At 39.6% G+C, this 27488-nt stretch overlaps 1 protein-coding gene across 1 annotated transcript in view; it reads left to right on the top strand.

Moving 5' to 3' along the window:
- C6H11orf65 (chromosome 6 C11orf65 homolog) overlaps positions 1-27488 on the top strand; it is a 175901-nt gene that overhangs the window by 39070 nt on the left and 109343 nt on the right. Inside the window, exon 3 of the mRNA XM_037839069.1 lies at positions 26621-26713. Coding sequence (XP_037694997.1) covers positions 26621-26713 — 93 coding nt within the window. The remainder of the gene's footprint in view (positions 1-26620; positions 26714-27488) is intronic.

Below are 27488 nucleotides of genomic sequence, written 5' to 3'. Positions count from 1 at the left end.
TACACCTCAAGGCAACCCTTGGGGCAACGCTCCCCCTACCCCCACTCCCGCGCCAAGCCCTCTGCAAGCGCGTCCTCCTTTCTCTCGTGCTTTTCGCTGCTTTCCTCTTAACCTTGCCCCCACCCCACAGAAACCGTATGACTGGTATCCCATTGACTCAGATACTATCAAGCAGCTTCGCAGGGCCGTCAAGGAGGACGGGTTAGGTAGCCCATACGCTTCCCAAATACTGCAGGATCTCGGCATGGACTTTTGCATCCCCCAAGACTGGGCCTCGCTTGCCCGTTCCATTCTTAACCCCGGTCAGTTTGTTGACTGGCGTGCTCACTTCCAGGCGGAAGCAGCTAAGCAAAGTGAGCAAAACGCAGCCACTGGAGTCTATCATCCCCCCGAAGCCTATATGGGCACTGGAGCGTTTCTAAATGCATCTGCTTATATTAATGTCCCTGCCACCTTCTGGACTATCCTCAGAGGCATCGCCTTACGTGCGTTTGCCAATTGCTCTGCCCGTCAACCTGACAAATTTACCAAGCTCCTCCAGGAGCCAAATGAACCTTTCACCACCTTTGTCTCCAGAGTCAAAGAAACCTGCGCTCAAAAGGTAAGTAACCCCCAGGCCCAATATTACATGTGCCCATCCTCAAATCCTAAAAAATCGTACTGCAATTCCCCCAACGAGTACTACTGTGCATACTGGGGGTATGAAACATTAGCCACTAATTGGAAGCCTCCTGTTCCTAATCTTTACCTTACCTTAAAGTGGGCCCCTACAGGGTGCAAACTCCCTACTGTTAACTGGCTCGGCCAAGAAAGTAAGAGATCCTGCACACATCTTAATCTTACAGTGCAGCTCCCCACTGATCCCTCCTGGTTACTCGGTCAAATTTGGAGCTTCAGAATCTATGAAAAAGGAACCGACCGAGGATCACTTATTCTAATAAAAAAAAGGAGGCTGTAAGCCAACCATACCAAAATACTACTTTAAAAACACCCTCTGGCATAGGTCCCAATAAAGTCATTAACCCCCTTTTTCCACAGCTCTCCAGCCGCACCTCAGCTCCAACCAGCCGCACCTCAGCTACAAACAACGCATCGCCAACCCCACCACCCCAGCTTCCTCTGCCCCCTTCTCGTTATTCCTCTCCCCTCCTCAGCCTCATCCAAGCCGCCTTTGCCTCGGTGAACTCCTCCAACCCCAATTTTACCTCATCCTGCTGGCTCTGCCTCTCCACCTCTTCCTCACTGTACGAGCCCGTTGCCTCCAACCTCTCCTTTTCAGAAAGCACAGAAAACAGCCCCTTGGAATGCAATTGGAATACCTCTGCCGTCCCCCTGACCTTTCATTCAGTCTCCTATACGGGAAAGTGCGTCCGCCCTCGCTCCAGTAACTCTCCCGACCTCACTACCTGTGCCAGCTACTCATCTCCCAGCAGCTCGGCAAAATTTCTCATTCCTCATAACTCCTCCCAATGGCTCTGCTCCTCTACAGGACTTACCCCCTGTCTCAGCACGAATATCATCAGTGAATATAAAGAAACTTGCCTCCTAATTGTCCTTATCCCTAGGGTCTTATACCACAGCGAGGAAGACTTCTTCCTCCGTCTGGAAAGAACTGCAGCTCCTGACCTTCTGCAAAAGCGAGAGCCCATCACCGCCCTCACAATTGCCTCCCTCCTAGGTCTTGCCGGCACTGGCACCGGAATCGCTGCACTAGCCAGTCAAGGCTCCGCCCTAACTCACCTCAGGGCGGCTGTTGACGAAGACATTCATCACTTACAAAACGCTATTTACCATCTAAAAAATTCTGTCAATTCCCTCTCTGAGGTAGTGCTCCAAAACCGCCGAGGTCTTGACCTTCTCCTCCTCAAAGAAGGAGGCCTCTGCGCTGCCCTAGGAGAAGAGTGCTGTGTATATGCCAATTCCACAGGTCTCGTCGAGGACAGCCTGAAAAGGGTCCGAGAGGGAGTGGAAAAGCATAAAAGAGATCGTGAAGCCACCAGTTATTGGTCCAGTTTTTTCACTCCCATCCTCCCATACATCCTTCCTTTTCTTGGCCCCTTATTAATAATTATTCTAGCTCTCATCTTAGGACCCTGCCTCATCCGCAAAATTGTCCAGCTTGTAAGAAAACAAACGGATGCCATTTTTTCCTCGTTCGTGCAAATCCAGTATCAGCGACTCGCCACCTCTGACGCCCCCCACTCCAAAATGACAGCCAACCCTCCGCGACCTCAACGCCACCGGTCGACTCGCCAACCGCGAGGCCCTTCTCAATCACCTGAACATCGTTCTCGCCTCGAGTTCCAGCTTCTCTGAACCCCTGAACTTTAAAGCCCTCACCTTCGCCCAGCCCGCTGCAGCGAAGCCATTGTCAAGCGCCCGGACACCACACCAACACTGAGCTCCAGCCTCGCTGAGCCACCGTCAACCCCTTTTTCCTTTCCCTAACCTCCCCCTTCCCTCACCCTTAGCGGGCCTCTCCGGTAAAGCCTCTTCCTCTAATTAGAAAAGAAAGGGGAATTGCGGGTGACTGAGCTTGTACCTCGACTTACCAGGCCTGGGCCAGGGGACCTGATATCACCCCCTGGGGAGGGTAGTGGGTACGGGCGTTAGTGCCCTCTGCAGCCCCCCCGAGCCTGGGGAGCGAGGTCAAGGCAGCTCCCTTTTCCTCACCCAAAATGCCACTGGCAGGGGAGGCTTGCCGGAGGGAACTGCCTTTCTCCCAACCGCCCTTTCCTCACTTCCTTATCTTGCCCGCACACTCCCCTGTGCCAAGGCAACTCCTGCCACCGCCAGCGCGCATGCACCGTGGCCAGAACAACTCCCGCCCGCTGCAACGGCTCCTGCGTCCTCTCAGAACCAATCCTAGCCCCTCTCCCTTCAGTATTGCCATTTAAGGCTACTTCACCTCCTTTCCAGCCCTACCCTTCTTACCAGCCTATATAACCTGTGATCACCCCTGAATAAATCTCTTTGGCGCATACTCCTACTGGATGAAGAGTGTCTTGTCCTTATCGCCGCCCTCCACACCTTGTACGCCTCCCGCCGAGGACCTGGCCAAGTCCTCCGCCTCGCCCTCGCCTCCGGGAAAGAGCCCCCGCCGCCGGTACCCTTTAAGCAGCCCCGAGAGCTGAGGGCTCCGCTACCGGCCGCCACTCCCCCCAGAAGCAGTAACCGCGACCGCACTTGTCTTCCGTATTTGACAGTGTGAACAGAATAAGTCTTGGAGTGGATTTATTTGGATTTATTCTATTTGGAGTTCGCTGGGCATTTATGATTTGTGTATTTATGGTGTTTAGAAGATTTGGGAAGTTTTCCCCAACAATTTTTTTTGAATACTCCTCCTAGACCTTTACCCTTTTCTTCCCCTCCTGGAACAGCAATGAGTCTTATATTTGGACGTTTTATATTATCTATCATATCCCTGAAGTCCGTTTCGATTTTTTCAATTTTTTTCCCCATTCTTTCTTTTGTGCTTTCATTTTCCATTTTGTCATCTTCCAGGTCACTGATTCGTTGTTCAGCTTCTTCTAGTGTTGTACTATGAGTATCCAGAATCTTTTTAGTTTGGTCAACAGTTTCTTTAATTTGCATAAGATCATTTATTTTTTTATTTAGTCTTGCAATGTCTTCTTTATGCTCTTCTAGGGTCTTCTTGATATCCCTTGTATCCTGTACTATGGTCTCATTGTTCATCTTTAGTTCTTTGATTAGTTGCTCTAGGTGCTGTGTCTCTTCTGATATTTTGATTTGGGTGCTTGGGCTTGGGTTATCCATATCGTTTGTTTTTATCATATTCTTTATAATTTTCTGTTGTTTTTGGCCTCTTGGCATTTGCTTAACTTGATAGGGTTTTTTTTTAGGATTTGTAGACCAATTGAATTCTTTATCTCTAATTTTTCAGATCTACAGCTTTGTGGAGTACACTTTCTCTAACTAACCAGCAGGTGGCGTCCACAAGCCACCTGTTGTCCACAAGCCAGTTCTCCCCTACTTTGCCTTTGTGGTGAGTGGGGGAGTGAGTCTTGTGGGGTCCAATTGGTGTACCAACCTTGCATGTGTAGTTGGTGTTTCCCACCCTGTATATCGGGCGTGTGTCTGGGCGGACAGGGAGGGGGGGTGGCTCCAACAATCAAATCTCCCTGGTGTTCCTGGAGTTTTAAAGCTGCTGCAATAGTCTAATCCTTCAGTTCAGTCCTGCCACAGTTTGTCTCTGCCACTGACCCACAAGTCTTTCGTATTGGCGTATGGCCCCTGAGACTTGCTAGTGGGTCCCTCTTCCAGGCCATGCACCCCCTGGTCCTCTGTTGAGGGATGGCTGTGCTATGTCACAGATGAGTGCCATCCCCAGGGTGGTTCTGGGCTGCAGGGCTGTGTAGGGAGGCTCCCAGTCTGCTGAAATTACGGCTGAATGGGGCTTTGTTAATTCACACTGCTCCACCTTCCCAAGTCTGGGGCAACCAGCTGAGGGTTCAGGGAAGGCTAATGTCTACTCCTAGTTTTGTGGTGTATACGTGTTATTTGAAGCACTTCTGTCACACTGGGTTGTCTGGGGCAGCTCTGTGCTATGGGGCTGGTGACGGGCAGGAGTGTTTCCTGTCCACGAGGATGATGGCTGTGAGCAGACACCCCCCTTTTCTTGGGAAGTTGTGGTGTTTAGTGAATTTTCTCAGCCACTGGATTATTGCCTTTTGTCTCAGAGCTCTCTTAGTTCTGCTCTTATCTTGACCTGCCCAAATTGCAAGTCTTTGAGGCTTTCTGTATTGGGCTTCTTAGAGTAATTGTTTTAGAAACAGAAAAAAAAAAAGATAAAAAAAAAAAAGCCCTCCTCGCAGATCTAATGGGTTATTGAAATGCTAAGACACAATGCAATTAGGGCCATTGAGGAAAGATCCAGGGGGCAGAGAGATCAGTTTTTCTTTGGGATTTGCATATGAGCCTGAGGACCTGAGCTCTTCCCTTCCCCTTTCTATGTTCACCAGAACTCCAAAAATCCTCCGCTTTTATTTTGGAGTTTTTCTTGCTGTTTTTTGCTATGCCTGTTTCCTCTCTGCTGGGCTGGCTGCTCTCAGATTCTCTGGTGTCTGGTCTCAGTCTATCTATGATTGGAGTTTGGATCAGTAGAATGAGTTTCCAATAAGAGCTGCCACTGCAGTTCTCCCTTCTCCTTCGTAGCGCTGACGGCCCCTACTCCCACGGGACTGAGCCTGGCAGGGAGAGGCGCGGGTCCCCTGTCCACAAAACTTACAGATTTTGCTGATCTCAGCAGTTCGACGTGTTCATAAGTGTTGTATGAAGTATGCCGAAAGTCAAATTGCTGTGTGGTGTCCATTCCACGCAGTTCCTGGCTTTCTACCTACTTTCCTGGAGGAGTAACTAAAACATACAGCTCACCAATCCGTCATCTTGCCCCGCCCTGCTTTCAGTTATTTTTTAAATCATCAATTTTATAGGTAATCTGTTGACTTTCTGCTAAGATTTGAGAACTTAGCTTATTTATCCTGTATGACTTTGCCTATCTTCTCTCCCAGTATCGTGTCACTATTTTTTAGTTCCTCTCTTTGTTACCTTTTCGGTTTAAAGAATATTTGAATCTTTATTTTTCATTGTGGTAGCATATAAATAACACAAAATTTCCCTTCATGACCATTCTGAAGTGTACATTTTGGTGCAATCAACTTTCTGTCTCTATTGATTTGCTTATTTTAGATGTTTTATATAAGTGTAATCATACAATACTTGTCCTTGTGTCCAGCTTATTTCGCTGATCACAATGGTTTCAAGGTCCATCCATATTGTGGCTTGTATCAGAACTTCATTCTTTTTTATGGCTGAACAATATTCCATCGTGTGTATATGTATATATATATATACACACACACACAACATTTTGTTTCTCCATCCCATTGCATATATTTACCACATCTTGTTTATCCATTCTTCCATCAATGGTCATTGGAGTTGTTTCCACCTTTTGGCTATTGTCAGTAATGCTGCTCTGAACGTTGGTGTGCACATATCTGTTTCAGTTCCTGTTTTCAGGTTTTTTTTTGATATATACCTAGAAGTGGAGTTGCCAGATCATATGGTAATTCCATCAAACTTAGGAGCATTTGACACCCCATTATATATAATGAGTATACAAATATCCCTAGTCTTTCCTACACCACTCCTCTCTCTCTTCAAGCCCCCAATTTCCATCACCTGTACTGTTACTCCAAGAATCCACTTGGAGGAGGTTCTTCATATATACTGAACACAAGTCCTTTATTGAATAAATTTATTGCAAATATCTTCTCCTAGGCTATGGCTGGTCTCATTTCTCTCTTAATGGTGTCTTTTAATAAAGGGAAGTCTAAGTTTAATGTTAGTCCAATTTCACTTTTCCTTTATGGTTAGTACTCTCTGTGAACTGTTTAAGAAATCTTTGTCTAACCCAAAGTCAGAAGGTATTTTCCTTTTATTTTTTCTAGAGGCTTGATTTCTTTAAGTTTTACATTTAAATCTGTTATTCATCCTGAATTAATTTCATATATATTATGAGATATGGACAAGGTTCACTTTTTTTCCCTATGGATATCCAGCTAATCTACTACCTGTTACTGAAAATACCATTTTTTCTACAATAAGTTGCAGTTATGCCTTTGTTTAAATCATATAATGATATATGGGAAGGTCTGTTACTGTACTTTCTATTTCTGTTCTATTGGTCTGTTGGTCTATAGATGGCCCAATACCACGTTGTTCTAATAAGTACTTATACTAAGTCTGGATATATGGTAGTGTAGTCCTCTAAATTTTTTGTTCTTCAAGATTATCATTGCTATTCCAGGGCTTTTGAATTTCCACATAAATATTAGAATAAATTTATCAATTTGTATGAAAATTCCTGTTGAGGTTATCATTGAGATTGCATTGAATGACTAGATCAGTTTGGGGGGAACTTACTATATTGAATCTTCGTGAACATGGTGAATTTCCCTTTTGTCTTAGTTTCCTGGCACTATGACAAATACCACACAATGAGCTGACTTAACAAGTCAGGAATTTATTGGCCCACAGTTTCAGAGTTTGGAAGCCTTGCTTCCTCCCCAGTTTGGCAGTGTCTGACTGACTGTCAATCCTTGGGTTCCTTTGCTTTCCCGTCGTATGGCAATGTTCTCCCCCTCTTCTTCTGGGTTCCATTGACTTCCACCTTTGGAAAGCTCTTCCCTGTGGCTTTTTATCTCTTTGATTGTCTGATGCTTATAAAGGACTCCAGTAATCTGGATTAAGGTCCAAATTCATTCATTTGGGCCACACCTTAACTAAAAATAACTTCTTAAAAAGATTCTATTTACAATAAGTTCATAACCACAGGAATGTGTATTAAGACCAAGAAATGTCTAAATTTGGGATGCATAACTCAAGCCACCACATCCATTTATTTACGTGTTCCTAATGTCTCTCCACAGTGTTTTATAGTTTGCAGTTTAGATGTCTTGCACATTTTTCATTTGATTTATTTCTTGGGATTTGATGTTTTTTTGATGCTATTGTATGTAGTATTAAAAAAATTATTTTCAGTTTGTTTATTTCTAATTCTTGAGGATATAATTTATTTTTGTATTTGGACCTAATATTTACTTATTACTTCTTATTGCTTATTTTCTACTTAATCATGTCATTTTTGAATGATGGGGTTTACTTTTTCCTGTGAAAATTTTATACCTTTTTTATTTTTCTTGTTTTATTGCATTCACTAGATCCTTCAGAACAATGTTGACTAGACGTATGGTAATGGACATTTTTGTCTTTTTTCCTGATTCCAAAGGAGAAGGCAGTTAATATTCCAACATTAGTTGTGATGCTAAATGTAGTTGGGGCTTTCTTTGTTGTTTATTAATTTTATTTTTTTATAGAAACTCATTTTCAAATTGAAGAAGTTCCTTTTATTCCTCCTTTTGCTGACATTTTTGTTGTTGTTCCTATGAAAACTAAGTGTTAAATTTTATCAAATGCTTTTTCTGCATCTATTAGGTGACAGTATGGTCTTTGTCATTGGTTCATATTCAGCTGTTAAACCAACCTTGCGTTCTTGGAATAAACCCATGCCACCATAATGTGTTATTTGGATTTGATTTGTTAAACTTTTGTTTAGGATTTGTATGTAATTGTTCATGAATATAATTTTCCTTTTTTGTAATGTCCTTGCCAGGTTTTGTAATCAGGATTATGCTAGCCTCATAAAAGGAGCTGGGAAGTGTTCCTTCTTTTTGATTATAAGAAAGTGTTTGTGTGAGAGGTATTAGTTCTTCCCTAAATATTTGGAGGATACATTTGCAAAGTCATCTGGGCTTGGAGTTTTTTGTTGAAAGGTTTTTAATTATGAATTCCATTTCTCCAATAATACAGGATTATTCAGACTTGTATTTCTTCTTGAGCCTATTTTAGTAAGTTGCTTTTTCAAGGAATTTGTCCATTTCATGTAAATTACCATAAGGTTCTTTACAATTTCCTCTAATTATCTTTTTAATATCTGTGCCAGTTTGGATATATTATGTGCCTGCAAAAGCCATGTTTTTATCCAGTCTTGTGGGATATTTGGATTAGGTTGTTTCTATGGAGATGTGTCTCAACCAACTGTAGGTGAAACATTTTGATTAGATATTTCCATGGAGGTTTGGCCCCACCCATTCATCATGGGTCTTAATTAGATCACTGGAGTCCTTTAAAGAGAGCTCACACAGAGAGCAGAGAGGACAGAAACACCCCAAGAGAAGCTGAGAAAGATATTTTGGAGACGAACATTGAAAGCTGACATTTGGAGATACTTGGAGATGCAGACAGAAGGATGTTTGGAGATGCAAGCCTAGAGTTTGCCCCAGAGAAGCTAAGAGAGGATCCCCAGATGCATAGAGAAAAACATCCTGGGAGAAAGAAGCAAGGACTCAGAGGAGCTGAGAGGGAGGAGCTAAGAGAGATGCCCAGAGACATTTTGGAGAAAGCCATTTTGAAACACAGTCTGGGAGCAAAGGACCAGCAGATGTCAGCCATGTACTTTCCCAGCTGACAGAGGTGTTTCAGAGGCCATCAGCTATTCTTGAGTGAAGGTATTCTCTTGTTGACGCCTTAGTTTGGACACTTTTATGGCCTTAGGACTGTAAATTTGTAACCAAATAAACCCCCTTTATAAAAGCTGATCCATTTCTGGTATTTTGCATAACGGCAGGTTTAGCAAACCAGAACAATGTTTGTAAGATCTTTAGTTGTATTAAGTGTGTTTTCTTTTCATCCCCCTACATCTGCCTTGCTAGGGGTTTGTCAATTTTATTAATCTTTTTTTTTAAAACTTATCTTTGGATTTGTTGATTTTTTTCTGTTTTACCTCTACTTTACACTTCATTGCTAGTCTCAACTTTAACTATTTTCTTTCATTATTTTGGGGGTTTGATAGTCTCTTCTTTTTCTAGCTTCTTGAGATAGAAATTGATCTTCATTTTCAACCTTTATTCTTTTATAATATATTCATTTAACGCTATCAGTTTTCTTCTGAGCACTTCGTTAAATGTATCCCGCAAATTTCCATGTCATGTATTTGTTACCATTCAACTAAAAATATTTTGCATTTCTTCTTTGACCCATGGATTATTTAGATGTTTCTTGATTACCAAACATTTGGGGGTTATCTAGTATTCTTTCTATTAGTGATTTCTGGCTTAATTCCACTGATACCATATAATGTTCTTTGTATGATTTCAATTACTTGAAATTTGTTAAAGCTTGCTTTTTGACCCAGAAAACAGTGTATTTTCACAAATATTCCATGTGAACTTGAAAAAAAAAGTGTTCTGTAGTTAAAATTGGATAATGATATTCTTCACATCTTTGGTAGCCATGAGTTTTTGCCTACTTGTTATATTAGTTCCTGAGAGAGGGGTGTTGTTTCAGTATGATTATGGATTCATTTGTTTATCCTGGTAATACTGTCATTGTTAGCTTTATATATTTTGAAGTCACGTTATTACATATATACCCTCTGAGGATTGTTATATGTTGTTAAGTTGATCTTTGTCACTATGAAACATTCCATCTCATATTTGCAACAATTCTCACCTTAAAATCTATTTTATTTTATATTAATATGGTGACAGTAGCCTTCTTTTGGTTAGTGCTTGCATGGTATATTTTTGCTTATTATTTTACTTTCAAACCTTTTATGTCCTTATATTTGAATTGTCTCTTGTAAATAATGTATAGTTAGGTTTAATTTTGTTTAATATTAGACTGATAATATTTGCTTATTAATTAGCATGTATACCCATTTAAATATTTTTTAAAAATACGGTTTTATTGAGGTATATTCACATATCCTACAGTCATCCATGGTGTACAATCAATTATTCATAGTACAATCATATAGTTGTGCATTCATCACCAGAATCAATTTTTAAACATTTTCCTTATTCCAAAAGAAATAAAAATAAAAGTACGAAGAACACCTAAAACATTCTATCCCCCCCCCATCCCACCCTATTTTTCATTTAATTTTTGTCCCCATTTTTCTACTCATCCATCCATACACTGGATAAAGAGAGTGTGAGCCACCAGGTTTTCACAATCACACAGTCACACCCTGTAAGCTACATAGTTATATACTTCTCTTCAAGAATCAAAACTACTGGGTTAGAGATCAACAGTTTCAGGTATTTCCTTCTAGCTATTCCAATACACTAAAAACTAAAGAGGGATATCTATATAGTGCATAAGAATGCCCTCCAGAGTGACCTCGCGACTCCATTTGAAATCCTTCAGCCACTGAAACTTTATTTTGTTTCATTTCACTTCCCCCTTTTGGTCAGGATTTTCTCAGTCCCACGATGTTGGGTCCAGGCTCATCCCCAGAGTCACGTCCCATGTTGACAGAGAGGTTTACACCCCTGGGAGTCATGTCTCATGTAGGGGGGAGAGCAGTGAGGTCACCTGCTGCGTGGGCTTTGAGGGGCGGGGGCACATATGATCAACAAAGAGGTTTTCTGGGAGAGACTCTTGGGCACAGTTATAAGTAGGCTTACATTCTCCTTTGCAGTAACAAGTTTCATAAGGGCAAACTCCAAGATTGAGGGCTTACCCTATTAAATTGTTAGTTTTCAAAGTTTGTGAGAATATTAATAATAACCCAGGTGGGGAAGTCCAACATTTCTGCATTTTCCCCCAGTTCCTCAGGGGGGCCCTGCAAATATATTTTTATTCTCTGTCCAAATTACTTTGGGATGTATTGGAACTTCACAGTGACCTGTACAAACCTACAGGATCTCACTTCCTATTCAAAGTTCCATGTAATGATGGTGTTTGAATAAACTGACCATGCAAGTTAAATTAGTGTGCTACAGAAAATATAGATCCTGCACTAAATAAACATTTCTTCCCTTGGTCTCACACAGAAGTTGAAGTTTTAAAACACAGTCAGTATCTTCCTCTACCCTTTGGCCTGATTTGCCTTAGTCCTAATCAGATCCTTGTCATTCATAACTGTAATTGAAGTCTGAACTTTTTTTGAGCATTTTTTTAACAGTTGCTGTATGGGGTAATACTGACTATTCATAGCTGCCGAGAATAGCTCTAAGTTTCCTGTCTCACACAGATACCAAAATTTCCAGAGACCGACCAGGTTGTACACAAAGAGCGCAGCATCTCAGAATTTGGAGATAACCATTACAACTCAGGAATAGATGTGACTGCTGTAAGAGCTCACAATTGAGGGACCATTACAATAAGCATTCACCTGATAAGCTGTGCTCTGAGATTCAATTCTCAGAGTTTACACATTGTAGTCAGCCTGTATTAGTGAGCCATTAAGTGTTTATCTTCTAGTTTCTGGTGTACTTCACTCAAAACGCTGTCCTCAAGATCCATTCACCTAGTTGCATGACTCACAGCTTCATTCCTTCCTGCAGCTGCTCAATATTCTATTGTATGCATATCCCACAGTTCATCATTCTGTTCATCAGATGATGTGCCCTTAGGCAACCTGCCTCCATTGCAATTCGTGAATACTGCTGCCATAAACACTAGTGTGCCAATGTCCATTTGTGTCCTTGCTCTCAGATCTTTCAAGTATATATCCCATAATGAGGTTGCAGGACCTTATGGCACCCACATACTTAGCTTCTTGTGGAACCATTACACTGTCCTCCAGATAGACTACACCATTCTATTTCCCCACCAACAGTAAATTGGTACATCCCTCTCTCCATGTTTTCTCCAGCACCTGTGTCCCTGTTTGTATTTTTCCCTGCAATTTTATAGAGATGTATTCACATGCCATACCATCATTCACAGTGTACAATAAATTGTTCACAGTATCATCAAGCAGTTGTGCATTCATCACCACAATCAGCACCTGAACATAATCATTACTCAAAAAAAATTAAGAATAATAAAAAAGATTTAAAAAATTAAAATACCATACAAAACAATAAAATAATAAGGTCAGACAACAACACCACTGCCAAGAATCCCATACCTGTCCCTTATATCCCCCTCTCATGACATTTAGCTTTGGCATATTATCTTTATGGAAGCATATTACAATGTTAGTGTTAACCCTAGACTCCAGTTTGCTTCGATTATATTTTTTCCCCCAATACCATCCCATTTTTAACACCTTGCAAGGTTGATGTTCTTTTGTTCTCCCACATGTAAGAACATTTTTATATTTGTACATTTAGTCACAATCCTTGACCACTCTAGGTTTCACAAAATTATACAGTCCCAGTATTTATTGCCTATCTTTCCTTCTGGTGTCATACATACCCCTAGCTCTCCTCTTTCAGCTTTACTCACAGATATCTTTGTTCAGTGTACTTACAATATTGTGCTACCATCACACGGTATTATGCTGTTTCTGGATCTATACAGTCAGTCCTGTTGAACATTCTATAGTCCTTTAGCATCAAATGCCCGATCCTACCCTCTTTCTATCTCCTGATAACCAGTGTTCTCAGCTTTTAACTCTCAACATTTGCTCATTAATGTTAGTTCATATTAGTGAGATGATACAGTATTTGTCCTTTTGTTTCTGGCTAACTTCACTCAACATAGTGTCCTCAAGGTTCATCCATATTATTGTATGTTCTGTGTTCTGGTTTGCTAATGCTGCCTTTTCACAAAACACCAGAAATGGATCAGCTTTTGTAAAGGGGGTTTATTTGGTTACAAAGTTACAGTCTTAAAGCCATAAAGTGTCAAAGGTAACACATCAACAATCGGTACCTTCACTGGAGGATGGCCAATGGCATCTGGAAAACCTCTCTTAGCTGGGAAGGCACATGGCTGGCGACTGCTCCAAAGTTCTGGTTTCAAAATGGCTTTCTCAAAATGAAATGAAATAAAGTTTCAGTGGCTGAGAGATTCCAAGTGGAGTCGAGAGGTCACTCTGGTGGGCATTCTTATGCACTGTATAGATAAGACTTTTTAGGTTTTAATGCATTGGAATACCTAGAAGTAAATACCTGAAACTATCAAACAGCAATCCGGTAGCCTTGATTCTTGAAGACGATTGTATAGCAATGTAGCTTACAAGGGGTGACAGTGTGATTATGAAAGCCTTGTGGATCACAGTTCCTTTATCCAGTGTGTAAGGATGGATGAGTAGAATAACGGGGACAAAAAACTAAATGAAAAATAGGGAGGGGGGATGATTTTGGGGTTCTCTTTTACTTTTATTTTTTATTGTTATTACTTTTTCTGGTATAAGGAAAATGTTCACAAATAGATTGGGGTGATGAATGCACAACTGTATGATGGTACTGTGAACAACTGATTGTACACTTTGGATGATTGTATGGTATGTGAATATATCTCAATAAAATTGAATAAAAAGAAAAAAAAGGCTTTCTCCCAGGACGTTCCTCTCTAGACTGCAGCGCCTCAAAAATGTCACTCTTAGTTGCTCTTGGGGTGTTTGCCCTCTCTTAGCTTCTCTGGAGCAAAAATCTGCTTTCAAAGGCCATCTCCAAAATGTCTCTGTAAACTGAAGCTCCTCTCTCAGCTCCTGTGTGTTCTTCAAAGTGTCCCTCTTGGCTGTAGCAAGCTTGCTCCTTCTGTCTGAGCTTATATAGTGCTCTAGTAAACTAATCAAGGCCCACACTGAATGGTCAGGGCCACACCTCAAAGAATTAAAATCTAATCAACATTAATATATCTGCCCACACAAGATTGCAACAAAGATAATGGCATTTTAGGGGACATAATACATTCAAATTGGCACATTTCGTGACTTTGTTCTGTCTTACAGCTGCATAATATTCCATTGTGTGTATACATCGCAGTTTGTTTATCCATTTGTCTGTTGATGGACATTTGGGCTGTTTCCATCTCTTGGCAATCATGAATACTGTCACTATAAACATTGGTTTACAAATGTCCATTCGTGTCTTAGCTTTCAGTTCCTCTGAGTATTTACCTAGTAATGGAATTACTGGATCATATGGCAGTTTTATACTTAGCTTCCTGAGGAACTGCCACACTGCCTTCCAGAGTGGCTGCACCATTCTACATTCCCACCAACAGTGAATAAGTGTGCCTGTTTCTCCACATACTCTCCAGCACTTGTAGTTTTCTGTTTTTTTTTTTTGTTTGTTTTTGATAATGGCCATTCTAGTAGGTGTGAGAGGATGTCTTATTGTGGTTTTGATTTGTATTTCTCTAATAGCCAGTGAAGTTGAACATCTTTTCATATTTTTTTTTTAGTAATTCAGTTTTATTGAGATATATTCACATACCATACAGTCATACAAAGCATACCATCAGTAGTTTATAGTACCACCATATAGTTGTGCATTCATCACCAAAATCAATTTTTGAACATTTTCATTACCACACACACAAAAATAATAAGGATAAAAATTAAAGTGAAAAAGAACAATTAAGGTAAAAAGATCACTGGGGTGTTTTTTTTTGTTTTTTTGTTTTGTTTTGTTTTTGCCTCCTTTTCTCTACTCATCCATCCATACACTGGACAAAGGGGAGTGTGATCCACATGGCTTTCCCAATCCCATTGTTTCATATGTTTTTGGGCCATTTGTACTTCCTCTTCAGAAAAATGTCTGTTAATGTCTTGCCCATTTTTTAAAAATATTCATTTTATTGAGATGTATTCACATACCATGCAGTCATACAAAACAAATCGTACATTCGACTGTTCACAGTACCATTACATAGTTGTACATTCATCACCAAAATCAATCCCTGACACCTTCATTACCACACACACAAAAATAACAAGAATAATAATTAAAGTGAAAAGAGCAATTAAAGTAAAAAGAACACTGGGTGCCTTTGTCTGTTTGTTTGTTTGTTTCCTTGCCCTATTTTTCTACTCATCCATCCATAAACTAGACAAAGGGGAGTGTGGTCCTTATGGCTTTCCCAATCCCATTGTCACCCCTCATAAGCTAAATTTTTATACAATTTTCTTTGAGATTCATGGGTTCTGGGTTGTAGTTTGATAGTTTCAGGTATCTACCACCAGCTACCCCAATTCATTAGAACCTAAAAAGGGTTGTCTATATTGTGTGTAAGAGTGCCCACCAGAGTGACCTCTCAGCTCCTTTTGGAATCTCTCTGCCACTGAAGTTTATTTCATTTCCTTTCACATCCCCCTTTTGGTCAAGAAGATGTTCTCCATCCCACGATGCCGGGTCTACATTCCTCCCTGGGAGTCTTATTCCACGTTGCCAGGGAGATTCACTCCCTGGGTGTCTGATCCCACGTAGCGGGGAGGGCAGTGATTTAACCTTTCCAGTTGGCTTAGGTAGAGAGAGAGGGCCACATCTGAGCAACAAAGAGGCATTTGGGAGGAGGCTTTTAGGCACAATTATAGGGAGGCCTAGCCTCTCCTTTGCAGCAACAGTCTTCCCAAGTTGCCCATTTTTAAATCAGGTTGTCTTTCGGTTGTTGAGTTGTAGGATCACTATATATTCTGGATATTAAACCCTTATCTTATATGTGGTTTCTGAATATTGTCTCCCATTGCATAGGCTGCCTTTTCACTTTTCTGACAAAGTCCTTTGCTGTACTAAAGTGTTTAATTTTGAGGAGATCCCCTTTATCTATCTCTTCTTTGATTGCACAGACTTTAGGAATAAAGTCTAGGAAACCACCTCCTATCACAAGATCTTTAAGGTATTTCCCTACATTTTCTTCTACAAGCCTTATGGTCTTAGTGCTAATGTTTTGGTCTTTGATCCATTTTGAGTTAATTTTTGTATAAGGTGTGAAAGAGGAGTTCTCTTTCATTCTTTTCTATATGGATATCCAGTTCTCCAAACACCATTTATTGAAGGAGCTGCTCTGTCCCAGTTGCTTTGGCTTGACTGCCTTATCAAAGATCAGTTGTCTATAGATGAGAGGATCTATTTCTGAACACTCAATTCAATTTTGTTGGTCAGTATATCTCTTTATGCCAGTATCATATTGTTCTGACCACTGTAGCTTTGTACTATGCTTCAAAGTCAGGTAGTGTGAGACCTCCCACTTCGTTCCTCTTTCTCAAGATATTTGTGGCTATTCGGGGCACTCTGCCCTTCCAAATAAATTGGTTATGTTTTTTTATTTCTGCTAAGTAAGTTCTTAGGATTTTAATTGGTATTGCATTGACTCTATAAATCAGTTTAGGTTGAGTTGACATCTTAACTATGTTTAATCTTCCAATCCATGAACACGGTATGTTCTTCCATTTTTTTAGGTCCTGTTCAGTTTCTTTTAGCAGTTTCTTGTAGTTTTCTCTGAATGGGTATTTTGTGGCCTTGGTTAAGTTTATTCCTAAATACTTGATTCTTTTGGTTACTATTGTAAATGGAATTTTTTTCTTGATTTCCTCCTCATGTATAAGAAAACTGATTTTTGTGTATTGAGCTTGTAGCCTGCCACTTTGCTGCACTCATTGATTAGCTCTAGTAGCTTTGCTGTAGATTTTTCTGGATTTTCTATATATAGGATTATTTCATCTGCAAACAGTGGAAGTTTTACTTCTTCCTCTCCAATCTGGATGCCTTTTAATTCTTTTTCTTGCCTAATTGCTCTAGCTAGAACTTCCAGCACATTGTTGAGTAAAAGTGGTGACAATGGGCATCCCTGTCTTGTTCCTGTTCTTAGAGAGAAAACTTGCAGTCTTTCCTCATTGCATATGGTGTTAGCTGTGGGTTTTTCTTATATTGCCTTTATCATATTGAGAAAGTTCCCTTCTATTCCTGTCCTTTGAAGCATTTTCATCAAGAAAGGATGTTGAATTTTGTCTGATGCCTTTTCTGCATTGATCAAGATGATCATGTGTTTCTTCCACTTTGATTTTTTTTTTTTTCATTTTTTCATTTTTATTGAGATTGTTCAGATACCATACAATTATCCAAAGATCCAAAGTGTACAATCACTTGCCCCTGGGTACCCTCATACAGCTGTGCATCCATCACACTTAATTTTTGTTCAATTTTTAGAAACTTTTCATTACTCCAGACAAGAAATAAAGTGAAAGATGAAAAAAGAAAAAAAGAAAAGGAAACTCTAATCCTCCCCTATCCCTAACCAACCCCCCTCAATTGTTGACTCCTAGTATTGACATAGTACGTTTGTTATTGTTTATGAAAAAATGTTGAAATACTACTAACTGTAGTATATAGTTTGTAATAGGTATATAGTTCTTTCCTATATGCCCCTCTATTATTAATTTCTAATTGTATTGTCATACATTTGTTCTGGTTCATGAAGTGATTTCTAGTATTTGTACAGTTGATCATGGACATTGCCCACCATAAAGAATCAGACAATACCACCAATGTCAAGTGTCTAACATGCCTCTCCTATCCCCCCCCTCTTATCTGCATTTACCTTAGTATATCACCTTTGTTACATTAAAGGAAGCATAATACAATGATTCTATTAGTTACAGTCTCTAGTTTATGCTGATTGCATCCCTCCCCAATGCCTCCCCATTTTTAACACCTTGCAAGGTTGACATTTGCTTGTTCTCCCTCGTAAAAGAACATATTTGTACATTTTATCACAATTGTTGAATACTCTAGATTTCACCAAGTTACACAGTCCCAGTCATTATCTTTCCTCCTTTCTTGTGGTGTCTCACGTGCTCCCCATCTTCCTCTCTCAACCATATTCATAGTTACCTTTGTTCAGTGTACTTACATTGTTGTGCTACCATCTCCCAAAATTGTGTTCCAAACCACACACTCCTGTCTTCTATCACCCTGTAGTGCTCCCTTTAGTATTTCCTGTAGGGCAGGTATCTTGTTCACAAAGTCTCTCATTGTCTGTTTGTCAGAAAATATTTTGAGCTCTCCCTCATATTTGAAGGACAGCTTTGCTGGATACAGGATTCTTGGTTGGTGGTTTTTCTCTTTCAGTATCTTAAACATATCACACCACTTCCTTCTTGCCTCCATGGTTTCTACTGAGAGATCCGCACATAGTCTTATTAAGCTTCCTTTGTATGTAATGGATTGCTTTTCTCTTGCTGCTTTCAGGATTCTCTCTTTGTCTTTGACATTTGATAATCTGATTATTAAGTGTCTTGGCGTAGGCCTATTCATATCTCTTCTGTTTGGAGTACGCTGCACTTCTTGGATCTGTAATTTTATGTCTTTCTTAAGAGATGGGAAATTTTCATTAATTATTTCCTCTATTATTGCTTCTGCCCCCTTTCCCCTCTCTTCTCCTTCTGGGACACCAATGATACGTACATTATTGTACTTTGTTTCATCTTTGAGTTCCCGGAGACGTTGCTCATATTTTTTCATTCTTTTCTCCATCTGCTCCTTTGCGTGTAGGCTTTCAGGTGTTTTGTTCTCCAGTTCCTGAGTGTTTTCTTCTGCCTCTTGAGATCTGCTGTTGTATGTTTCCATTGTGTCTTCCATCTCTTCTGTTGTGCCTTTCATTTCCATAGATTCTACCAGTAGGTTTTTTGAACTTTTGATTTCTGCTGTATACATGTCCAGTGCTTCCTTTACAGCCTCTATCTCTTTTGCAATATCTTCTCTAAACTTTTTGAATTGATTTAGCATTAGTTGTTTAAATTCCTGTATCTCTGTTGAAGTGTACGTTTGTTCCTTTGACTGGGCCATAACTTTGTTTTTCTTAGTGTAGGTTGTAATTTTCTGTTGTCTAGGCATGGTTTCCTTGTTTATCCAAATCAGGTTTTCCCAGACCAGAACAGAGGGAAGAAATATTCAGTATCTGGTTTCCCTGCGGGTGTGTCTTAGAAAATTGCTCCACCCTTTGATGCCTCGGGTCACTGTGCTTTTCTGCCCAGTAGGTGACGCCTGTTAGCCTATAATTCTTGACTGGTGTGAGGAGGTATGGCCGTGTTCCCCCAGGCTCTGGGGTCTGGTTCTGAATGGAAAGGGCCCCTCCCCTTTCCTTCTAGAGAAGACAGAGCCCCCAGGTGGAGGTCATTAGCATTTCAATGGTCTCTCTCTCTCTCTGCTTGTGGTGTCTCCGCCCTTCCCTGAGTCACAGCCCTGGAAACTTAAAATGACTGGGGCTTTCTCCACTGAGCCGAAAAAGAAACAAGATAGTCCCCTTCAGACCCAGTCAAGGCGACCCTCCGGCTCTCCCAGGTCAGTCGTCGCCCAAAGCCTCTGTCTGTTTTTTGGGGATGCGTACCTGTAGTGAGCAGTTCACACTCGCTACTTAAAACCCCAGTTGGAGCTCAGCTGAGCTGTATTCGCTTGCTGGGAGAGAGCTTCTCTGTGGCACCACGCGGCTCCGCAGCTCGGGCTATGGGGGAGGGGGTCTCCCGACCTGGTTCCGCAGGTTTTACTTACAGATTTTATGCTGTGTTCTCGGGCATTCCTCCCAATTCAGGTTGGTGTATGATGAGTGGATGGTCTCGTTTGTCCCCCCGCAGTTATTCTGGATTATTTACTAGTTGTTTCTGGTTTTTTGTAGTTGTTCCAGGGGGACTGCTTAGCTTCCACTCCTCTCTATGCCGCCATCTTGCCCCTGACCTGATTTTTTTGATGTGGTGTATTACATTAATTGATTTTTTTGTGTTGAACCAGCTCTGCATACTTGGAGTAAATCCCACTTGGTCATGTTGTATAATTCTTTTAATGTGCTACTGGATTCGATTTGAGAGCATTTTATTGAGGATTTTTGTATCTGTATTCATTAAAAAGATTGGTCTATAATTTTCTTTATTTGTAGTATCTTTGTCTGACTTTGGTATTAGGGTTATGTTGGCTTCATAGGATGAATTAGGTAGCTTTCCCTCCTCTTCAATTTTTTGGAAGAGTTTGAATAGGATTGGTACTAATTCTTTCTTGAGTGCTTGGTAGAATTCACAAGTGAAGCCATCTGGTCTTGGGCTTTTCTCTTTGGGGAACTTTTTGATGACTGACTCCATCTCTTTACTTGTGATTGGTTTGTTGAGGTCATCTATTTCTTCTTGAGTCAATGTTGGTTGTTGATGCTTGTGCTGGTTTGGATGTATTATGTTCCCCCAAATGCCATGGTCTTTGATGCAATCCTGTGGGGGCAGACATATTAATGTTGATTAGATTGGAATCTTTTGATTGAGTGTTTCCATGGAGATGTGACTCAGTCAACTATAAGTGAAACATTTGATTGGATAATGTCCATGGAGCTGTTACCCCGCCCATTCAGGGTGGGTGTTAATAGGATCATGGAGTTGCATAAAGAAATTCACAGACAGAAGGACTCAGAGCAACTGAGAGTGACATTTTGAAGAGGAGCTGCAGTTAAGAGGGGACAAAATGCCCCAAGAGCAACATTTTGGAGAACGCCATTTTGAAACGTGTTCTGGGAGCAATCAGACGCCAGCACATGCCTTCTGAACTAACAGAGGTTTTCTGGATGCCGTTGGCCATTCTTCTGTGAAGGTACCCTAGGACTGATGCCTTAGCTTGGACACTTTTTTTGCCTTAAGACTGTAACTTTGTAACCAAATAAACCCCCTTTATAAAAGCCAATCTATTTCTGGTATTTTGCATTCCGGCAGCATTAGCAAACACGAACAATGCTTTTCTAGGAAGCTGTCCAATTTGTCTAAGTTGTCTAGTTTATTAGCATATAGTTGCTTATAGTATCCTCTCATTATCTCCTGTATTTCTGCAGGATCAGTAGTTATGTCCCCTCTCCCACTTCTGATTGTGTTTATTTGTATCCGCTCTCTCTTTCACATTTATATTTAATGTAATTATATTTGTTGCATTTAAGTATACCATATTGTTGTTTGTTTTCTACTTTGTGATCTTTTCTTTATGCCAGTATTTATCCTTTATTGCCTTTCTTTGTATTAATTAAGCAGTTTTTGTATTTCAGTTTCTCTTCTCTATTAGTTGTTTTGGTTGATTAAAGATTGATTGCCAATTATAAAAATTTTTTGCTACTCCTTCTTTTGAGAGATAAGTGGCAATCTCCCCCCTTTGAACCAGGCTATTTTATTGACTTGCTTTACCTTAAAACTGGTGAAATGTGATGCTATTGGACTTCTGAGTCTAGATTATAAAGAAGACTTGCACCTTCCTCAACTGTCTCTTGAAATGCTCATTCTGGGTGAAGCCAGCAGCCATGTAAGAAGTACAACTACTCTGATTTTTCTTTGCTCTGAGGAAGCCCAACTAGTCATGTAGAGATGGAAAGATGCCTAGCCAGCTCAGCTGTTCCAGCTGTCCAAGCCCAGGCACTAGATGTATTTCAAGAAGTCTTCTTAAATGTTCCAGCCCCAGTAGATGTGACATGGAATAACAGAGAGGAACCTGGTTGAAAGTCCATGTCTGAGGTCCCAGACATATGGCCCCAGATGAGTCAGCCCAGCAATCAGAAACCTCAATTAATCATCATGGAGGACAGACAAGATGTACCATAGTGCTTGCCTAGATTTCTAATCCACAAAATCATGAGCAAACTAAACTAAGTCTTGGGGTAATTTTGGTATATAGCAATAAATAACGGAACCATAATTTGGTACCAAAATTGAGGTGCTGATGACAAAAACATAAAACATGTGGCATTGGCTTTGGGACCAGGCAGCAGGTGGAACTTGGAAGAGCCTAAAAAAACTATTTTGTGGTGGTGGAAATTTTGGCAACACTGTTGTGTTAGCTAGGGTTCTCTAGGGAAACAGAACCAAAAAGGAGTATCTGTAAATATAAGATTGTATAAAAGTGTCTCACGCAGTTGTGGGGATGCACAAGTCCAAATTCTGTAGGGCAGGATGCACAAGTTCAAATTCCGTAGGGCAGGCAGCAAACTGGCAACTCTGATAAAGGTTTTTGATGAACTCCTCAGGAAATGCTTTGTTGGCTAGCCAAAGAAGAAGTGAAGGTCCTCTCTCTTTCTCCCTTAAAAGTCTTCAACTGATTGGATTTAATCCAACTGATTGAATTCTCTCATTGCGGAAGACATGCTCTTTGTTGATGTAATCAGTCACAGGTGCAGTCAATTGACTGATGATTTAATAAACCACATCCCCTTAAATCTAGTCTGAACTTTGTGTCTTGCTGGACCAATAAAATGTACTGAAAGTGACATTCTGGAACCTCTGAATCCAAGTCATAAGAAGCCTTGCATCTTCCATATATGTCACTTGAAATGGTCACTGTGGGTGAAGCATACCCTGCCATGCTGTGAGGAAACCCACGCTAGCCTCATGGAGAGGCTGCTTACAGCTTTTCCAGCTCACTTATTGTACATGTAAGTGGATAAAGTCATCCTTGATATTCCAACCCCAGTGTGTGTGATATGAAAAAGAACCAAGAGATCTGGCTAACAATAGAATTGAGGTACCTGATGAATGGCTCCAGTTGAGCCATCTCAGCCATTCCCAGCTATTCAGGCCCCCACAGTGGAAGCCACAGTCATTGTGGAGCTGAGTCAAGAATTCCTCATTATGACCTACCAGAATTTCTAACCCATGACACATAAGATTGTGAGCATAAAAAATGGTGGTGGTTGTACACCATTAAATTTTGGGTACTTTGCTATGTAGCAATAGATAACTAGAGTAGTTACATATTCTTTTATTGGATTAACCTAGATTTATAATATGCATCCTTGACTAATCTAGATTCTACCTTAAGTTAATACTTTTTCCCTTTTCAAAACAATGGAAGAGTCTGATAATGGGTTAATTCTGTTTATCCATTTTCCTCCTTTGTGCTATTGTCAGATATTTAAAACAGATGGATAAGTAAAATAGCACAAGACATTGTTCTTGTTTTAAACAGTCAATATTCACTTATCTACATATTTACACTTTCCAGGGCTTTTCTTTCCTTCCTATAGTAGCATGCTTTCCTCTGATGTTACTGTCCTGCAACTTGAGGAAATCCCTATAGTGTGTGTGTGTGTGTGTGTGTGTGTGTGTGTGTGTGTGTGTGTATTTTTTTTTAGGACAGGCCGCCTGTGAAAATTCTGTCAGCTTTTGTTTTTCTGACATCTTTATTTTATTTTCATTTTTGAAGAATATTATCAAAACATACTTAAATCTGGGTTATATTTGTTTGTTTTTTTCTTTCAGTACCTTAAAAATACCATCCCATCATCTTCTGGCTTCCAGAAAAATTGAAAAGTCAAGCATCAGTGTTATTCTTTTTACCCTGAAAGTAAAGTGTTTTTCATTCTCTGGCTGCTTTTTTAAAAAAAAAAATTATTAGAGAAGTTGTGGATTTAATTGTATATACACAGTTTAATTTAGTTGTGTATAAAATACACCACAGACACTTGCATTGTTGAGGAAAATTTGTTGCAGTTGATGATAGCACCTTTTTTGTAATTCTATTTTTTTAACAGTATTTACATTTGTTACAATTGATGAAAGATTATTAAAGTAGTACTATTAACTATTGTCCATAGTTTAGTAGGGATATTTTTCCCATATCCCTAGCCTATTTTTTTTTCATGAGTATCTTCAGTTTATTACTCATCTACCTATGCACTGGACAAAGGGGGTGTCAGTCACAAGGTTTTTATAATCATACGGTCACAAGATAAAGACTATATAGTTATGCAATCATTATCAAAGACCAATGCTACTGGATTACAGTTTAACAATTTCAGATATTTTCTTCTGGCTATTCTAATACATTAGAAACTAAAAAGAAATATCTGTATATTGAGTCAGTAGTCATAATCTTTTGTAAAATCCTAACTTCTCAGTTACAACACCTCCCTCTCATTTGATCAGTCTCTCAACCTTCAGGGATACCTGGGCAATGAACTTCCTAACTTCTTTGTGCTGAAAAAGGGGGATAGACCTTATGGTGTAGGGGAATGAAACTGATTGATGTTCTTGGAGAGACTGGCACCTCTGGGTTTCAGGGCTTATCTGGCATAGGAGTCATCTGAAGGCTTTAAGTTTCTGAAAAACAAACAAAAAACAAACAAAAAAAAACAGGTAGAACTTTTATACAGTCAGAGCCCAGGTTATTCTTTAGGGTTTTCAGAAATATTGTTGTCTGGGGCTTGGCATTCTGTGGCAATTTGCAATATCTGGCTGAAGCTTGCATACAAGTAACCTCCAGAATGTCCTCTCAACTCTATTTGAGATCTCTTAGACACTGATCTCTGGCTGCTTTTAAGTTGCTGCTTTGGTTTTTAGCAGTTTGATTGTGATGTGTCTAAGTTTCATTTCTTTATATTTTTCCTGCTTGACCAAGTTGACAATAGAATAATCCAGCCAAGTCTACCTTTGTCAACTTGGCATCCATATACACATTTTTAACTAAATTTAACTTCCAAATCAAATGAATATTAAAATCATACTTCTACCTAACATGATGCAGTTGTCTCTCATATAAGTCAAACATGTTAACTGTCTCCCCAAAAGTAAGTTTATCCATCTTTGCATTACTTTTTATTCCTATTCTAGAGGAGTCACACTCTACCTATGATTTCCTGTAATTTAAATACTAGATAAAATAATAACCACTTGTATTAGTTTTCTATTTCTGCAGTAACAAGTTGCACAAACTCAGTGGCTTTAAACAATACAACTTTATTATTTTATAGTTCTGGAGGTCAAAAGTTTGAAATGGGTCCAGCTGGACTACATACAAGGTGTTTGCAGGACTGTGTTCTTTCTGGAGGCTCTAGGGAAGAATCCCTGTCCTTGCCTTTCCAGGCACACATTCCTTGATCTGTGTTTCCCTTCCATCATTAAAGCCAGCAATGGCCAGTCTAGTCTTTGTTACATTTTATCACTCTGATACTGACTGTTCTGCCTTCCTCTTTGACTAATAAGGATCCTTGTGATTACTTTGGGCTTAGCAGGATAATCTACCCATCTCAAAGTCAATTGATTAGCAACCTTAATTCCTTCTTTCTGTGTAACAACATACTCACATATTTTGAGGATTAGGAAGTGGACATCTTTGGGGAAGCCATTATTATATCTTCCATACCACTGTTAATACATCTCACATTTGATTGTAGTGTTATGGGAAAGGGGAAAAAACAAAAGAAAAATAATTGGCTAATATTTTATACAGATATGTAGAAGAAATCCTGATATATACTATTTGTTTCTGCAACTAATCCTGGGGTTGTAGCTAATATTTATAGCTTTATTCTTTCACTATCCATTTAATATTCCCTTTTCTTTTCCTCAGTAAGCATCTCAGCTGGTTGTGATTACTTGCCTGGTGGGATGACTCAGACCTTCATTCCTAAACAGTTTAGGCCTTAAACAATTTGCCTGTGTTTTAATTTTCCACTGAATCACCCCAGCCAGTAAAGTAACTACCTTTTTTTGCCTGCCAATTCAGTGGCATGGGGAGGCCAAAATGGCAAGGTGGCAGCATCAGCTTCCATTTTAGTAGAACTATTGAGGTGTATCGTGGTAAAAGCATTCCTTCCATGGGAACTAAGATCTTTACACCAACAGAGCTCAGTTACAAGGAAAGGAAACAAAAATTTCACTAGTGAATCATTACAGGTAATATTGAGAGGGAGTTACTTCCATTTCATCCCCTTGATTCCAAGACCCGTAAATGCTGGCTGTGGGAGAAGTGGTACCGTATATTAGTTATTGATTCAGAGCATATGCTATAACATGGAAGATGTCACCCTAGTCTGCAAAGTGTTATCAATGGATCTGGATCTTTTTACTGAATTGTCAAAATTCCATTTCATTCTATCAGGCCAGTTGTCTTAGGGTGATAGACTAGTAAATTTCATGAGCATGGCTCCATTTGCTGTGTACGGAGTTCCCTGATCAGAAGCAATGCTCCATGGGATACTATGGCAGTGAATAAAGCATTCTCAAAGTCTGCAGATGATGGTTTTGCAGAAGCATTGTATGCATGGAAGGGTAAAGTGTCAATTCTAGTGAGTACAAAGTGTGGCCCTTTCTATGATGGAAGTGTTCCAAATAATCTTTTGTCACACAGAAGCTTGGTCTCCTGAAAGAATGATGTGAGAACAATACCAATAATACCTGTCTTGTCAGAACAAACCCTGAGTGATAATATTTCGAAAATTTAGTTTATATATATAAAATCAATCCTATTGTTTATACTCGTCATTGCCCTAATTAGTCAAAAAGCTAATTTGAAGTAGAAAAATCCAGTGTTGACTATAAAATCTTATGTGTTTGAACCTTTAGGATGTTGCAATATTTCAGCACTTCAAAAATCTGATTAATTTAAGAAGACAAGGGGAGCCACGTCATATAGTAAGATATATTAATCCTAAAGAAGTAAGGACATTTTTATTGATAATAGTATTTTATTTATTTCTTTAAAAGTATATGGCTACTTTACCAATTCAATGTGCTCATATTTGTTTCTTTTTAAAACTTTTCAAATTAAAGTGTTATATAAATGTAGAAAAGTTCATAAAACATAAATATATAACCCATTAAATTATTACGAAGCAAATGCCTGTATAGCCATTACCCCCAGTCAATGTTTTCAAATGCCATACCACCAGCCTCTTGCACCCTTGTAAATCACTCTGTAAAAAGGTAACCACTATTTTAGTTTCCTCTGTTTTTGAATTAAATATAATTAGAATCCTACAGTACATTTTTGTTCTAGCTTCATTTATTTTAACATTGCTTGTGTAACTAAATTTCATTCATTTTTATTAATACACATTATTCCATTTTCTGATGTATCTGTTTATTCATTCTTCAGTTGATTGATATTTTGAGTGTTTCCAGTTTGGAAATATTATAAAGACTGCTGCTGGGGATATTCTTATTGGTATCTCCTGGTACACATGTGCACACATGGCTTTTGGCTTCTACTCTGCCTGGAACTGGAATTGCTACTTGACAGGAAATCCATATCTTCAACTCTAGAAGATAATGCCAAACTATTTTCAAAAGTGATTCTTTTAATTTGTACTCCTACTAGCAATCTGTAGGAATTCTCGGTGCCCTACATCCTCATCAACACTTAATATTGTCCATTTTTAAGTATGCGTTTCCCTGATTACTATTGAGGTTGAGTACTTTTTGTGAAGGGCTT

This window comes from Choloepus didactylus, chromosome 6 (genome assembly GCF_015220235.1).
Source record: "Choloepus didactylus isolate mChoDid1 chromosome 6, mChoDid1.pri, whole genome shotgun sequence".
NCBI classification, from domain to species: Eukaryota; Metazoa; Chordata; class Mammalia; order Pilosa; family Megalonychidae; genus Choloepus; species Choloepus didactylus.
This window is presented reverse-complemented; position numbering and strand designations above follow the sequence as displayed.